The sequence below is a fragment of the Esox lucius genome, chromosome 5 (genome assembly GCF_011004845.1).
Source record: "Esox lucius isolate fEsoLuc1 chromosome 5, fEsoLuc1.pri, whole genome shotgun sequence".
In the NCBI taxonomy this organism is placed as follows: domain Eukaryota; kingdom Metazoa; phylum Chordata; class Actinopteri; order Esociformes; family Esocidae; genus Esox; species Esox lucius.
This window is the reverse complement of record NC_047573.1, coordinates 23439240-23456424: the sequence shown is the minus strand read 5'-3', so window position 1 is coordinate 23456424 and position 17185 is coordinate 23439240. Positions and strand designations below refer to the sequence as shown.

General features: G+C 40.1%; 2 protein-coding genes across 5 annotated transcripts in view; both read left to right on the top strand.

The window, feature by feature from the left end:
* The first annotated feature begins 5416 nt into the window (after positions 1-5416).
* LOC105024525 (pancreatic propolypeptide YG) lies at positions 5417-10056 on the top strand. Its single transcript, XM_010894505.1, has 4 exons — positions 5417-5490; positions 6907-7091; positions 9342-9422; positions 9844-10056. The coding sequence occupies exons 2-4, from the start codon at positions 6907-6909 to the stop codon at positions 9866-9868; spliced, it is 291 nt and encodes a 96-aa protein (XP_010892807.1). The 5' UTR covers positions 5417-5490; the 3' UTR covers positions 9869-10056.
* A 566-nt stretch (positions 10057-10622) lies between these two features.
* Positions 10623-17185, top strand: part of mpp2b (membrane protein, palmitoylated 2b (MAGUK p55 subfamily member 2)) — a 45503-nt gene continuing 38940 nt past the window's right edge. For 2 of the 4 annotated variants that reach the window (XM_020046220.2, XM_010894500.4), the window contains exon 1: positions 10623-10838. The gene's annotated coding sequence lies outside the window, so the exon portion shown is untranslated. The remainder of the gene's footprint in view (positions 10839-17185) is intronic. The other 2 variants (XM_010894501.4, XM_010894504.4) reach the window with 2 other exon arrangements.

The following is a 17185-nucleotide window of genomic DNA, read 5'->3' as shown; positions in this document are numbered from 1 at the left end:
AATGTCCAAAATGAAGACAGTATTTTTCCGTTATGGGAGCCTTAATCCTTGCTATTGTCCTTGTCACAGATTTGTCTAAAACATTTAAACAGGGAAGGTTAAAATGTTTTTCTTACTACAGCGATAAAGAACGATTTAATAATTCTAATTTACAAGTTGTCCATTAAATTCGGCTCTCCCAAAATAATGAGCACCCCGGATTGATTTTGGTTGGTGTGTTTATGTAGTTGTTAATTTTTGTGACGCTTCCATCTTTAATTAAGAAAATGTCTTTGAGGCTGATGATGAAATATTGAACCCTTTTATGTTTAATTTCAGTTTAACTGTTGTCCATTATAGTTCTTGCATCATCAATTTGTTCCCCAGACACCCTGCATTCCTATGGGTTTAGACCAATTGCCTCATAAATTGAATGCCAACTCCCAACAGATTTTGACTTACCTATTAAAGTAGGTTTTGGCCTCTGTTCTGTCATAAAAATCTGGTGGTTTTGCAATGGTTAAAAGGGAAAAAACTGAGTTTTATTTCTCTATTGGCAGATTATTCTCAATTTCTTTAACAGATAACTGATCTGGTGTGAACATTAGATTTTAATTAGCATGTGTGTGTGATTACACAACCTAAACAGGAATGCATTTTTACATATTTGAGGGACATTGATCTCTTCAAACTTTTGACAGATACAAATATTTGTAAGCTAAAAATATGTTGCTGCATTAGAATTTAACCCCTGTGCAGTGTAAGATCCCAGTTTATTCAGAAGAAAAAATTGTGCTAACTTCACAGTTACCTTATCATTATGTCCCAGTTCATACAAAATACTCCCATGAATGTAAAATTACTGCACGACTATAAAACTGCGCAATTGTGCAATCAGTCCTTATGCATGAAATAGTTGCTTTATGTTCATAACAATTAGTTTCTATTTGCAAGTATGGACCAAGCAATGCAATGGCGTTTAGATGTGTGGTGGTGGAGTAGCTTAAAGAATTCAAAGAACTTCAGTTTTAGGAGAAATTCATGCCACAATGTTTGACCACGTTGTCAGTCACGGCCTTACCATTGATATAGCTGAGCAGGCTGTGTCCAGTCCAGTGTCAGTAGGTCAACTGTGGCATCAATAGAAATAATATGTAAGGATGACAATAGCTGTTATAATGCTATGTCAGCCTATTAGCGTATTACTGTATTGAATATAGTACATTATAAACTATGTGGTTCCGATGCTGATTAGCCAATGGCCATGGTATATGATCAGTATACCACTGGTATGATGTGTTTTACTGCTCTATTTGCATTGGTAACTGGTTCACAACAGTGCTAAGGCTATACCACAGCTAACTGCTGTGTCCAGGCACTCCGCAATGCGTCGTACATAAGAACAGCTCTTAGCCGGGATATATTGGCCATGTACCACACCCCCTCGCACCCTATTGCTTAAATGTACAGTACACGTGTAAAATAAGTGTTTGACTGCTTTGTTCTTTAAGTCATTTGCAAGCTTGTGTATTTTATTTTTTCTATGTACATACAGCATATTAGAAGAATATGTTATTATATAAAAAAAAAACTAAAGTATGATTAGGGTATATATTGGGGAACATATACATAGACAAGAATTTAATTTGCATATAGGGAAATATAGCAGGGCATTTTGTTTTACTCTACATGCAATTCTTTCCCATGTCTGGTGACTCTAAGGTTATATAACATAAAATTGTAAACCCATGGGGAGTATCTCATCATATCTAAGGTCTGAAGCTCAGTGGCCTTTTCAGAGCAGTTTGTGTGTTCATAAATAATTGTTGAGGTTATTGTTTCTATCTGTTGATAAAGTCTGCTGTGCAGTCCGACTGAGTCGACTGTATCACTGGAAAGCACTCTGCTCAAATTAGTGAAGATAAGGCTAAATAAATATGTATAATCATTTCCTGTTAATAACCTCCTACTACTACCGGTCTGAGGTTTCTCTGGGGAGGCTTTTGTGATATGATGCCATTGTGTTTCAGACAATCTGTAGTTCTGCCACTTTCTGTAGTGTCCTGAGTATATTTTAGAGTAGAATAATGGTATTTAAGTATTTAACTAATGGTTTTTCAAACAAAGTTTATCATTCTAACATTAGCATTCTAGCTGGAATTCTCAGAAATACAGATGACAAATAACAAACATTACATTTGACACTTTATGACAAACATAAAGTGTCAAATGTTCCATAATGTTAACAAAGGTTAGTACATACTCAACAACTACACCTGTTACCGTGTGGTAATTACAGCATAAATACGTCATTAGTAACAAGATATGCGTAATGTAGATGTGAAACATCACAAATCCAGCGTAAGCTCTGCCAGATTCGGTTGGGGTTGAACCAGACTGTGTTGTCATTTAGTTGTAAATCAGTTGTATGTGCTGCTGGCCTGAGGGGTTCCAGTGATCTGAGCCACTGACTCCGATGCACATGCACTGCTGCAGCGTGGGTTTGAGTCCGGCCCAAAGTCCTTTCTGCGGGAACTCTTTCGTTTATCTTCCCTCAATGTCTCCATCGATGAAGCGTTTAACACCTGAAATATATATATATATATATATTTCAAAACACAGGTTGTATCTGCTTCTGGCTTGAGGTGAATTAGCCAGAGGCTTGTCTGAAGGTGTTTATTGAGCCCACTGGGCCATGAAACCCCCAGTGTGCCTTTACGTTATCTTCCATTACTACTGAATGTTTACCTGTACGGATGTGGACTGAGTTGGACTTCTGCCTGTTGTTTCTTGTCATTGACTTTTACTGCGAGCAGGGTAAATGCAGAAAGCAGTGGTATACATGATAAGGCATCAGGATGTGCTCTTCTGTGCTACTACTGTTGACGTTTAGATAGTGGTTGAGTGTTACGCCAATCACATCATGAAGTGAAAGACTGAAAGACATTCTGACATTTTTGATTGACCTCTTGCTAATTTGGCATTGATACTTTGATGCACAACACATTCTTACTCTTTATTGATTGGATTTTTTTTACACTAACACATGGTTCGTCAATGTAGGCAGACAGTTGAAATGGGGGGGGGGGGGGGGGGGGGGTGAAATATGAGATAATTGGTTGTTAATGGCCAAGCAAAGTAATCAATGTGTAATATCTCCATCCATTTGGACACTTTATGGTGCTCTCATATAACTCTCTGCTTAATTGCCTGTTAACGTCAACACTACAGCTCTTGAACTGGGGCTCTGAGCAGTGATATACAATGAAATCAACCTGTGGTTTTGACAAGGGTTTAGGGACAGACAAACAGAGACATGCATGTGGGCAAAACAATCATGTTTTATGACTCCTTAAAAGAAAACCCAGAGGGGTTAGCCTGTCTACCCACTGAGATCCAACTGGGAAGCCAAGTGCACTTACTATTGGTTGCATGAATGGACACCTGATATATGATGCCTAAAGTGCTCTGAGAATTTAGTGTCCTTGTTAAATTATGCTTTTATTACATGTATCATTGCTTCAAATTACCAAAACACCTTTGAAAATGTTTAATTCATAGGCTAATAATTTATATTTGGATAATTTTCCTTACCCAATATTGTTATAAAACAGTAAACATGTCTACCTTATACAGTGGGGAGAACAAGTATTTGATACACTGCCGATTTTGCAGGTTTTCCAACTTACAAAGCATAGGTACTCTTCAACTGTGAGTGATGGAATCTAAAACAAAAATCCAGAAAATTACATTGTATGATTTTTAAGTCATTCATTTGCATTTTATTGCATGACATAAGTATTTGATACATCAGAAAAGCAGAACTTTTTGGTACAGAAACCTTTTTTTGCAATTACAGAGATCATATGTTTCCTGTAGTTCTTGACCAGGTTTGCACACACTACAGCAGGGATTTTGGCCTACTCCTCCATAAAGACCTTCTCCAGATCCTTCAGGTTTCGGGGCTGTAGCTGGGCAATACGGACTTTCAGCTCCCTCCAAAGATTATCTATTGGGTTCAGGTCTGGAGACTGGCTAGGCCACTCCAGGAACTTGAGATGCTTCTTACGGAGCCACTCCTTAGTTGCCCTGGCTGTGTGTTTTGGGTCGTTGTCATGCTGGAAAACCCAGCCACGACCCATCTTCAATGCTCTTACTGAGGGAAGGAGGTTGTTGGCCAAGATCTCGCAATACATGGCCCCACCAATCCTCCCTTCAATACGGTGCAGTCATCCTGTCCCCTTTGCAGAAAAGCATCCCCAAAGAATGATGTTTGCACATCCATGCTTCATGGTTGGGATGGTGTTCTTGGGGTTGTACTCATCCTTCTTCCTCCTCCAAACACGGTGAGTGGAGTTTAGACCAAAAAGCTCTATTTTGTCTCATCAGACCACATGACCTTCTCCCATTCCTCCTCTGGATCATCCAGATGGTCATTAGCAGGATTTAATCCATGACGGCGTAGTGTGTTACTAATGGTTTTCTTGGAGACTGTGGTCCCAGCTCTCTTCAGGTCATTGACCAGGTCCTGCCGTGTAGTTCTGAGCTGATCCCTCACCTTCCTCATGATCAATGATGCCCCACGTGATGAGATCTTGCATGGAGCCCCAGACCGAGGGAGATTGACCGTCATCTTGAACTTCTTCCATTTTCTAATAATTGCGAAAACAGTTGTTGCCAAATACTTATGTCATGCAATAAAATTATTTAAAAATAATACAATGTGATTTTCTGGATTTTTGTTTTAGATTCTGTCTCTCACAGTTGAACAGACCTCCACATGCTTTGTAAGTAGGAAAACCTGCAAAATCGGCAGAGTATCAAATACTTGTTCTCCCCACTGTATATGTAAATATATTATATATATTATATTCATGTACAATATACTGTACCAGTCAAATGTTTGGACGTATTTCTTCAGTTTCACTATATTCCACATTGTAAAATAATAGTCATCAAAACTATGAAATGTCACAGATGGAATCATGTAGCAACTGAAAAATGTGTTAAACAGATCAAAATACATTTAATATTGTAGATTCTTTAAAGTAACCACCCTTTGTCATGATGACAGCTTCACTCACTTTTTACAATCCGTAAATGGATTGTATGAATAGCAATGATCTGGGAATATTCTCATTAATAAAGGCTAGAAATAATCATTGTGAACATTTGCAGCGGTCGTCCAAGTAGAACACACTAATTTCCTTTTACCACAGTGCTGTAGTCTAAATGAGGAACCCATGAGACAAAAATATATCGCACATTATGAATGGATTAATTTACCCTAATTCTTGTTATAGATTTTTTTTAATGAATCATGGTGGTCCCCAGCTGGCCAATGACTATTGTTAAAAGGGGTGTGGTTTTCATAGGATGCTATTGCATCTCATGGTCCAGCATCAGGTAGCCTTGGCTATATAAACCTCTTGGACTTGGGATTTAGAACAAGGCACACAACCAGAAAGAAGTGAAAACCAGTGACGCAATCCAAAAGCGGAGTGAGTATAAGTGAGTATATTTTTGTTGTCTGTGACTTTCACTGTTAGGCTGAGAAAGAGAGGTTTTGACAGTTGTGGTGTTTATACACTTGGGTCATTTTTGAATTGTAATGGCTTGGTATTTTGGGGAAAAACATACTTTTTGTTATATATACATTTGTTCTTTGAAGTCTGTTCATTTGTCTTCTCATTCTAAATCAACTATTGCGAAAGATGATTTACTTTAAATGGTTTATTACAGTGATCCCATATTTCCACCAGTTGGGTGAATTACGAATTAGAGGGACATCTGAGGGTTGTGTTACACAGCAGGATGGATAAGTTAGCCCATTCACTTGGAAAGGAAACCAGACAGAAATAAATAACTTAATTTTATGCTCCATTTGTAAAGCTTACCTTAAATTGGTGCTTTTGGTTGATGAATCAATAATCCATGCGAATTATGAGTTTATCTCCAAAATTGCATATTGAGAGGTGGTGTGCTGTTTTTAAACCCAGCCATTGAGGTTTTCAGTATGATTTAGATATAGATTATTTGCTGGTTACAACATACCCTCTTTAACCATTCCTGGTTAAATTCTTTGTTTGTGTTCTGAGTTGTTATCCGGCTGAAGACCCATAACCCATAACATTGGAGTCTCATTTTATGATTCATCGCACTTCGGTACCAGAAGCAGCAAAGCAACCCTTCCCCGTGTTTGATTGTAGGGACGTTTTTTCCCCCTGTTTAGTATTTCATTTTGTAAACAGCACTGATTTTAATTTTAAATTACTTCTCATTTTGTAAAATTTGTTGACAAAACAAGTTCAATCAGGCTTTATTGTGTCTCCTTGAGCAGAGGGCCCTTCCTGTTTAAACCAATGCATTGCCGAAATATTTATTTTTAATAAATATATTTTTTTTACTTCTAGTTTCATGGTGTCAAAGGTGGACGATGTCAAACAGTTCATCAAATATAATAATTTCCATTTGCATTTGTTTGAATGTTAAAGTTAATAAGTGATTCTTGATTAACATTACTTAGAATGTTTAATAGTATTAGAGAATATTGGTTGAAGGCATTGATACATTTGACACGCAATTCAGGAGCTTGTACAGCACACACTCTAATGTTTTCAGGATAGCTCAGATGATAGAGCAAGGCACAGGCAAAGCCATGTAGTGGGTTTTAAACTACAGTGGGCCAGTATAAAAAGGTGTACGCAAACTACTGAAAGTCGGTCTGGAGAACAGTAAATTACTGAAATGTGAAAGTGTCTCTGATTAAGCTTTCTGTCAAAATGATGACGCTTATAATGTTACTCATCGATTAGCTCTACCTTGAACAAAACTGCTTGCCCAAACATCAAGCTTTCGCTTGAGCATTCCTTTAAAGTTAATTAAACTCCAGGGAATGTTAGCATACTGTAAGTTTTGTATTTACAGATGGCCTACACAATGAGACCCTGGTTGATGTTCGTAGCACTCGTGTGTGTGCTGGTCTGTCTGGGGCCTTCCGTGGATGCTTACCCGCCCAAGCCAGTGAGCCCAGACAACAATGCCCCACCAGAGGAATGGGCCAGATACAACACTGCTGTGCGACACTACATCAATCTCATCACTAGACAGAGGTAAGGGAGTCAACACTGTCAGCGAACATCTTCAGGAACATATAAATCGGCTCTTAGATTGAATGTAAAAGTCAGAGAGGGCGCAGACATTTCAGCCTATTAGGGAAAACAACTATTTCTAACCAGTCCCCACTAGCGGTCTTTAATTTCATTCTTTATTTTTTATCATACATTTTTCTCTAACAAATCAATGTTATTATTTATTTAAGGAAAAGGACCAGAATAGTCCAGTGTAGGAGTTACATGTTTTTGAACTTTTCCACAGCTAGCACACCTAATTAAACATAACTTTACTCAACTAATAATCCTAGCCTTGAATAAGTGATTAAGGTGAGCTTCTTCAGGGCAACAACCAAAGGGTAAAATGCCTGGGAGTATGCAAAGAGATGCCAAACCACTGGTTTAATGTCACAGGGTAAGTTATTATGGGACAACGGATGATGATAGTAAAAAATATTATACTTTCTTGGTTCTCCAACCTGACTGTGTTTTTCACCACTGTGATATCAGAATGTAAATTCCAGTGATGCCACATATGCAGCAGCTTTATTCAAACATGAAACGAGTGATGAGTATTTGAAGATCACAGGGTGTAGTTAAATAAGAAATCATGCTATGGAAAGGAACCAAGTTGTGGTATGTCCCTGACCTACACTGTGTAGACCGAATTCAAAGACAGAGACCTCTAAGAGCTCTACTGGGACTTTGTGTCTGTGAAATGGAGGCTCGCTATTACCTGCAAATATAACCTGATCTTCTGTTGCTCCCGTCTGGTCAGGCATCATTATATGGTGACTTGCTGTTGTTATTGCCTCAACCTGGGTCATAAGGGCAAGATGACTGAGGGCTACTGAACAGGGTTTGCATGATCTCCAGTGACTGGGGTGGTGGGTGGAGCAACGTAAAGTGTGGCAAAACCCCCAGTAGTCATGAATTTAGGTTCATGTCTTTCCTCTGGGGAGCAAGATGAAGGCTAATCAGGAATGGTCCCTGTCTCTAAGTACATAGATGTGTGTTCGTGTTAATGTTGCATTTGTAAATGGATTTATTTTGCTTAGGGGTAAGGTTTAAGGGTTTGAAGTTAAGATAAAGTTTAGGTTTAGGGCTGTTAATAGGGGATGCATGGTAAAGTTTAGGTTTAGGGCTATTAATAGGGGATGCATGGTAAAGTTTAGGTTTAGGGCTAATAATAGGGGATGCATGGTAAAGTTTAGGTTTAGGGCTATTAATAGGGGATGCATGGTAAAGTTTAGGTTTAGGGTTATTAATAGGGGATGCATTGTAAAGTTTAGGTTTAGGGCTATTAATAGGGGATGCATTGTAAAGTTTAGGTTTAGGGCTATTAATAGGGGATGCATTGTAAAGTTTAGGTTTAGGGCTATTAATAGGGGATGCATGGTAAAGTTTAGGTTTAGGGCTATTAATAGGGGATGCATTGTAAAGTTTAGGTTTAGGGCTATTAATAGGGGATGCATTGTAAAGTTTAGGTTTAGGGCTATTAATAGGGGATGCATGGTAAAGTTTAGGTTTAGGGCTATTAATAGGGGATGCATTGTAAAGTTTAGGTTTAGGGTTTGATGTGACCTGATTCCAGTCTTCTTCGAAACGTCTTCAGACTGTAGAGTTTATTACAAAGGGATCTAGATCTGTCAGGGCTCTACTCAAGGTCCCAGCCATGAGACATCCACTTTAGCCTTCCTGCTAAAACAGAAAAGGGAGGTTCACTTCACAATGGCAAAGCAATGATTTTAGAAAAGATAGTTGAAAACCCTTTGGCATTGTTTGCATAGCTGAGGACTGCCCACCGGACATTAAAATATTTCCTTGTTTGGAGCTAATAGCTTGAGAAGTACGTGTTTCTGTCTCTGGAGAAAAAGCATGTGTTGGTGTCCACAACGTATATAGACTAAGAAGTCTGTCAGTTGTTGTTTTATTCTCAACTAAACTTTCCTTTGATCCCTGGCATCCTCGCCTCTCACCTCCTTCTGAACATGCTTTGGAGAAGGAGATCCAAAGGGAAGGACCTTTGATCTCCTCCTCCAATATGTTTGAGAAAGAGGTGAAGTGACGGGACACGGGGACTATCTGAAAGACAACTTGTGAAGCATTGGCATTCATGGGTCCCCCAGTGAGGAAACGGGCAGGCCACTCAAGGCGACATGATGCACGATGAGACATGATACACTAATAAAAAAAGCAACAACATCTCTGTGATATGCAGTGACTAATTGGGGTCTCTGTGTCCACCAGGTATGGGAAGCGCTCTGCCCCTGAGCCAGCGGTGGCTTGGGTGCTGTTGAGAGACGAACCAGAAAGTGACTTGTCCCAACGGTGAGTGGATGAAAAGACACAACGAAACGCTGATTTGTAATTACAGTCTGCTCTGTGTAACGGTATGCTGGCAATCAGTTCTTTAATTCAGTCAAGAAATCCAGAATGTCTGTTGAATCATATTTTCATTTCAACCACCTCCAAGTTATTAAACTGAATTGGAATGACTGGACGGTTTGAATTGGAATTGAATTTGAATTCTTAGAACAGTTTCCGGAATTTGGAACTGAGGGAATTTCATTCAAATTGTGGATTTAACCCCAACCCCGCTAACTTATTTACACACCTGCAGTGGCAATGGGTCACCAGGAAATTCCCCCAAAAATTGTTAGTTCTGGGTTGTCATATCTAACTCTGATCTCTTGATATGGAGTTGAGTTTGAAATGGCTGGTACTGACTTATCGTGTCCTTTTCTTTCAGTTCGGACGGCAGTGCTCTGTGGTAAATGTCTGCCCTGTCCCTCTGCCACCCTCCTCTACTCCTCCTCAAAGGGTGATCCTGACAGCCGTTCTAACAGCCTGCTCAACTGGCAGCCTTCATTGGACTGTGCGCCAACTATTTCTGTTCGACGTGCGTGCATTCATGCATGCATCGCTCTCTCTCTACCTCTCTCTCTCTCTCATCGTTCCTCAACAAAAGAAAAATAATTTATAAGTATCAATAATAAATAAATAATTGTGTAATAATACATTTTATCAGTAATTTGTTTTGTTCAAATGCTTAGTTCCTGTCACTTGCAAAGCAGTTAAGCAATATTTATATAGGCAAGTCACATACTGAAAGAAACACAATCCAAGACCACCCATCACTTCAGGCCTATTACCGATAGTTACAAGCTAGAATAACGTTTGCTAACAATGTATGTGTACCACTAGGTGACAGTATATTACAAGAGGTTTGTTAATCTACTGAAACAAAAATATCTGCGTTTATTTCCATTTGAACTGTACCTCCTTACGTTTTAGACCAAATATTTAGCTGACCTTTCTACTGCCTTGAACATGACCTACACTGACCATCGTGCCAAATAGTGGTCATAAAAGGAGGCTTGTATTAAGTATGTGAAGCTAGGACCCAGTAACTTCACCTAAAAGCATTTTAGTAAGTTTCCTATGATGAGCAGATAAAACTCAAAATTCTGAAAGTTTGGGGTAGTATAGTTGACTATTATCAATAAAAATTTAAATTGCACAGTTTCATCAATTTAGTAATTTACAGCTTTACGCCAAGGAGGTTCAAGACATTCACCGTAACAGCCTTTCAAACCGCAGTTGCGTGCGGTTAGCTCAGTGGCACAGACCGTTCCCCTTTTTATCTCCAGCAACCGTGCTCAAGGATTTGACATTTCAGCCGCGCCGTAGTTTATCGGCTCGAATTGGACAGCGGGGAGCAACAGAACCAAGGTAACCTAACAGGTATGAGACCATCAACTAGTTATTTATTTAATGTACTGAATGATGTCGTTGATAGAAGATTACATTTTTTATCGCCTTTATATTCCTCTTTTGCAAGACTATTTGAAATCGACTGTGATTATACCTTGATGCGCGCGTGGCCCCAGGTGGCACGTTTACGCTAGAATCAATGTTATAACAAATAATACATGGACTTGATAGGAAATCATACATAATAATAGTGCACATAATAAAATACTACTAGCACTTTTGCCTCTAGCAATACTCGACATCCACATGCCATGGTTTACGTGGTGTTTATTACGCAGGATAAGATGGTATGCATACAAAGCCCACCGAAGGCGAGGAATAGATTAAAAGAAAAGTAGGCATATACACAACTTATTTCTGTTTTTAATTTATTTTCCACGTATGGGACTCAGTGTGAGGAAATGCAAATGTAATCTGTGTGTTCCCTGTCATAATTTGCGCTCGTAAATATATGTAGCCAAGGACAGTCGTAGCACCTGAATTGTAGCACCTGTTCGCCGATGCCCACGTCACACCCTACGCACATTTTACTTTCAGTTTAAATGCCACCGTATGAATAAACAAACAAATTAGTGTTATTTGATTTCTTATTGTAGCAGTCTTTGTTATATGAACCACCAAGTGGTTTAAAACTGAAGGCGCTCTGTATGGTGTTAATCTTTAACACCAATGACCCGGGCTTAATTCTGCCAAGCCGTTTGCTACATTGCTGTCCGAAGTTGAATGTTGACAATGAGAAAATGCAAAGGAGACGTTGTAGCGCTTGGGAATTTTTTAGCATACTGATGGCAGCTGAGAAGACGCTGAAGAGCTCACCAGACGAATTTAGTTAGTGGCGTTTTGTGGCATGGGGACTGGTTTGTACGGGGGCATTGTAGCGATCCTCGCTGTGAGCCACGTTACAATTCTCAGCGACTTGGATGTTTGGCTTTCACGCCAGCCGCACTGCGATTCACAATATCCTTGATACCCATTTAAAACTCAAACTATGTCATCACTAGACTGTATGATCATTCTGGGATTGTGGACAGATATCTAGTTTTGCCCTACGGGGACGGGCCGCACCTGTCATCATCACACCTGGTGAAGAAACATATTGGACATTCATTATTAAACACTTGATCAATATTTTTTACCAATTCCCTAACCAAGTTATTGGAATACAGAGTATTCCTTCTGTCTGAACACTGGTTGAGGACATGGCCGGCAGGAAAATATGTAATTTTCAGCCATAATAATCTACTTCAAATGTTACAGTCTAAACTTGAACGTCGATATTATTATGTGTTGAATTATATTATCTTCTTGGGTCTGGTGGGTTTCAGAAGTAAATCACTTCGTATTCTAATTTCACCCATAAGATTAATGTCTTTTAACTATGTGGATTTACATTTCAAAACTCTGACAGGTCTTATTCTGTAGTTCTTTTAGCTCAGATTAAAAGAGCTTCATCTTCCGTTTGAGAGTCTTCATTTGAAAATGTACAGCTGTAACAGGATTGTTGGCAGGTTTGACAGAGTGTTATACTACAAGATGGTGAGTGCCACAAAAATGCTACCTAAGCACTTCCTACCCTGGCATAAAAACACTGCTAGATTTGGGGAGATTCTCTATTTGGTATAAGTCTGTTCTCTCCTTTACTCCTCCCTTGTCCTCTCCTCTGTCACCTGGAACCATATGAGTGATAGGCATATGTAGTGTGTCAAGCTATACAAGGAAGCCCTCATAAAAAAAAGACATTTGTTTCCACATTCCCTTTTAAAATTGAGATTCTCCTATAGTCTTAAACCTTACTGCTGTTATACTTATTTCCTCTGTCCCTTTCTTTTTTCCCTCTCTTCCTTGATGTAATGACTGTAAGGTAACTTTCCTCATTCGCTAGTGCTATGTGACCATGGTAGATTAGTGATTAAGTAAGCAGGACTAAAGGATGTTGCTCATCCAAGCAAGATTATACATCAGTGAGTGAGCGGAGATCCTGTCTCCTGTGTACCTAAACGACATTGAGCGTGCACAACCAGTGGTTGACGGAGAAATTACACTTAGCTCAGTTTCAGCTTTTACAACCCTGACACTGAGGTCGGCTGAAAATCGACTGTTGTACACAGTAAATTAGTCAGATAGAAGATCTGTGTGAAACGATACTTCTAAATAATGTAAATGCTGCCGTAGTATAGCTTTTACCATTCATTTCACTGTAGTGAGAGAAATATATTGCGGAGAGAGAACCAAGCCAACAAGGTTCGAGATGGTTCTGTGGCTGGTTAATTAATGTGGAATTGCAATTTGCAGTCGGCAGGGAAAGCTGAGAGGCAGGGCCTCCTTTGTTGGCATAGTGAGTCGGCGTGGAGATAAACCAGTGACAGCTTTGATTCTAGGCCCCCCCTCCGCACCTCCCCCCTGCTGTCTCATTCATAAACATTACCTGCTTACCTTCTCAAACTGGTCACAGCCACAACAGACCAGGTCTGGGCAAATCTGTCTTTTAAATGTACATTTTTTTTTGCAGCAAAATGTGATGTATACAAAAAAAATAGAGGTAGGATGGGCTTCTATAAGCATAAAAAGGGAATATTACATAAAATATCAACCTCCTTTACATAGGATTTGAACTCTGTTGCCTGTTATTGCAATTGGTTGATGCTTATATGATTCCCTTCCAAAAACACTGATATGATAATTGTTTACTATCAAAACAGATCAGATCTTTTCCGAAAATGGTGTCAAAAACTCAGCTACATGATCAGATCTTGTTTTGAAAGGTGTAAAACCAAAGGATTTTGTTTTAAAACCGAACACAGCAGGTGGTTGCAGGGGGGTGGGATGTTTTCATGTGTTCCTGTACATTTTTGGTGTCCAACCAACCACATTCCCCCAGGAGCTCCCAGCCCCTTCCATACACACTCTTCATACCCAGATGTTACCAAATTTGGTCTTTTAGGATGAATAAAATTCCTTTCAAACTAGATTAATTTAGGGGTCGTAACCATAGTAACACAGCTACTGTAAAACGGACTCGGCTGCTGCGTACTTTAGAATCTACAGGCTCAATGGGGACGAGAGTTTGTCTTCCTGTTCAGGTGAGCTGATATGGTCTGGAAAAACCTAGGGCTAGTTTCACATCACGTTGTTGCTTTTTGACGGCCTTGTTGTTTTGCCCTATTGTATTGTTATTGTATATCACATACATCATGTTGTATCTGTAACAAATTGATCAGCAACACCAATTGCATCGTCCGTCAAGAGGGATGTGGGTGACATTGAACCAAGGACTAGCATCACTCATTCTTATTCAATCAGTATTTCCTTTCCTCTCCGGCGTAAATGAATAGCATGGGAAATCGGGACCTTGACTGAATTACTGGTAGTGGAACTGCTTTACTGCAAAGGGTATTTGTGTGTGTGTGTGTGTGTGTGTGGATTTAAGATGGGGCTATCTCAGAGCAATTCAAATAACTAACTATAGTAACACCTTGTCAGCATCAATATGCATGAGGTGGTGAGAATGAAAACATTGCTGTACATGAATACCTCAGACGTCAGTCAACCATGTAGCCTGTACAAGCTTCAAACAACATTTACATTATTTTAGTTTGCTTCTACATTCATGCTTTACATGTCACACAGAATGTCTAATTTCCTACTTTTGATTTATTTTATTTTTTTCAAAGTTATTATTTTGAACTGGTTACATTAGGTTACGAAGAAATGAATGTAGCAATCTCCTTGAAGACTAAATCTTCAACGGTTCTGTCTTGCAGTTTCCTCTAGTGATATAATGCAGCATTCTGTTTGAAACGTGTAGTACTGTGTGACTCTTGGGCCACCTGAGAAAAATAATATTTGTTAGAAAACACTGTTACATTTATATAAACACAGAAACATTAATAAAATGAAAAGCAGGTCTAACAAAACACTTTTTAAACACTTTGTTGCATCCCTGCAAAATATAAAATATTTTTTATAGGTACAGTGCCAGGCAAAAGTATTCACCTCCTTGGACTTTTCCACATATATTGTTAAAACATGAAATCAAAATGGATTTAATTAGGAGTTTTTGCCACTGATCGACAAGAAATATTTCTAATGAGTAAAACCAAATGTCCGTAACAAGAAATCAACCCCTTTAGTCAATGTTTGGTAGGCCCCTTTGGCAGCAATAATACCCATGAGACTGTTTGGATAACTCTTCGTTGGATGCCTTTGGTGAACTGCAATCTTAAACTATTTCCTCGTATTCTTAACTGGATTAAGGACCAGGCTTTGACTGGGCCACTCCAGGACATTCAAGGACATTTAGTCGAGATTTGATGTGAGTTTTTTTTCTTTTTGCCACTATCCCATGGAGGCCACTGTAGAGAAGCAATTTGGTTGTGCAGTATAAACAGTGTCTTCCTGCTCAGCTGTGAAAGACCGTAAATTAGCGTAGCCAGCAAACTCGAGTGGTAATTGGTCAGCAACGCGTCAGCTGATGCAGGATCGGTCCTATCACATGTCAGATTTGTATACCTGACTATTTAAACGTCAGGTTACTCACTCAGTCGGATGTTGATGTTTGCATTAGCATGCGGGTGCATGCCCACCTATCACCCCTGCCTCCACCTGTTCGGTTCTGTGTCCCATTCAGGTTTGTCATTGCAAAATCGGTGAATACGGCAAACAATTACTTTCTATTTGTAATAAACTTAAAACAATTTGTAGTTATTATTTTTCTGTTTGAGATGATGGACATTTTTGTTTTGATCAGTGCAGAACTTCCTAATTGAATGGATTATGAATTCATGTTTTCACACAATAAAATGTGTAGATGTCCAAGGGTGGTGAATACTCTTTTATGGGCACTGTATTGTTATTTTGCGTTTATAAACCACGGCTTGTACTCCGATTGTGAAAACATTTTCAACTACAGCATTTAATACAGTGGGGAGAACAAGTATTTGATACACTGCCGATTTTGCAGGTTTCCCCACTTACAAAGCATGTAGAAGTCTGTAATATTTATCATAGGTATTCTTCAAATGTGAGTGACGGAATCTAAAACAAAAATCCAGAAAATCACATTTTTAAGTGATTAATTTGCATTTTATTGCATGACATAAGTATTTGATAAAAAAAAAAAGCAGAACTTAATATTTGGTACAGAAACCTTTGTTTGCAGCTGAGTGGGAACGGCTGGGGATGAGAATCAGTACCTCCAAATCCGAGGCCATGGTCCTCAGTCGGAAAAGGGTGGCTTGCCCACTTCAGGTTGGGGGAGAGTGCCTGCCTCAAGTGGAGAAGTATCTAGGGGAGTGAGGGAACGATGGAACGGGAGATTGACAGACGGATCGGTACAACTTCTGCAGTAATGTGGTCGATGTATCGGTCTGTCATGGTGAAGAAAGAGCTGAGCCGCAAGGCGAAGCTCTCGATTTACCGGTCAATCTACGTTCCTACTCTCACCTATGGTCATGAGCTTTGGGTCATGACCGAAAGGACAAGATCCCGGATACAGGCGGCCGAAATGAGCTTTCTCTGCAGGGTGGCTGGGCGATCCCTTACAGATAGGGTGAGAAGCTCGGTCACCCGGGAGGAGCTCAGAGTAGAGCCGCTGCTCCACATCGAGAGGGGTCAGCTGAGGTGGCTTGGGCATCTGTTTCGGATGCCTCCGGAACGCCTTCCTGGTAAGGTGTTCCGGTCCCGTCCCACCGGGAGGACACCCCGGGGAAGACCTAGGACACGCTGGAGGGATTATGTCTCCCGGCTGGCCTGGGAACGCCTCGGTGTCCCCCCGGAAGAGCTGGAGGATATGTCTGGGGAGAGGGAAGTCTGGGCATCTCTGCTTAGACTGCTGCTCCCGCGACCCGGTCCCGGATGAAGCGGAAGAAGATGTATGATGTATGTATAACCTTTGTTTGCAATTACAGAGATCATACGTTTCCTGTAGTTCTTGACCAGGTTTGCACATACTGCAGCAGGGATCCTTCAGGTTTCGGGGCTGTCGCTGGGCAATACAGACTTTCAGCTCCCTCCAAAGATTTTCTATTGGGTTCAGATCTGGAGACTGGCTAGGCCACTCCAGGACCTTGTGATGCTTCTTATGGGGCCACTCCTTAGTTGCCCTGGCTGTGTGTTTCGGGTCATTGTCATGCTGGCCCAGCCATGACACATCTTCAATGCTCTTACTGAGGGAAGGAGGTTGTTGGCCAAGATCTCGCAATACATGGCCCCATCCATCCTCCCCTCAATACAGTGCAGTCGTCCTGTCCCCTTTGCAGAAATGCATCCCCAAAGAATGATGTTTGCACATCCATGCTTCACGGTTGGAATGGTGTTCT

Excerpts from the sequence above, each read along its gene's own strand:
- LOC105024525 (XM_010894505.1), top strand. The coding sequence starts at position 6,907 with ATGGCCTACACAATGAGACCCTGGTTGATGTTCGTAGCACTCGTGTGT. Across the intron at positions 7,092-9,341 it reads AATCTCATCACTAGACAGAG|GTATGGGAAGCGCTCTGCCC; the intron begins GTAAGGGAGTCA and ends TGTGTCCACCAG. Across the intron at positions 9,423-9,843 it reads GAAAGTGACTTGTCCCAACG|TTCGGACGGCAGTGCTCTGT; the intron begins GTGAGTGGATGA and ends CTTTTCTTTCAG.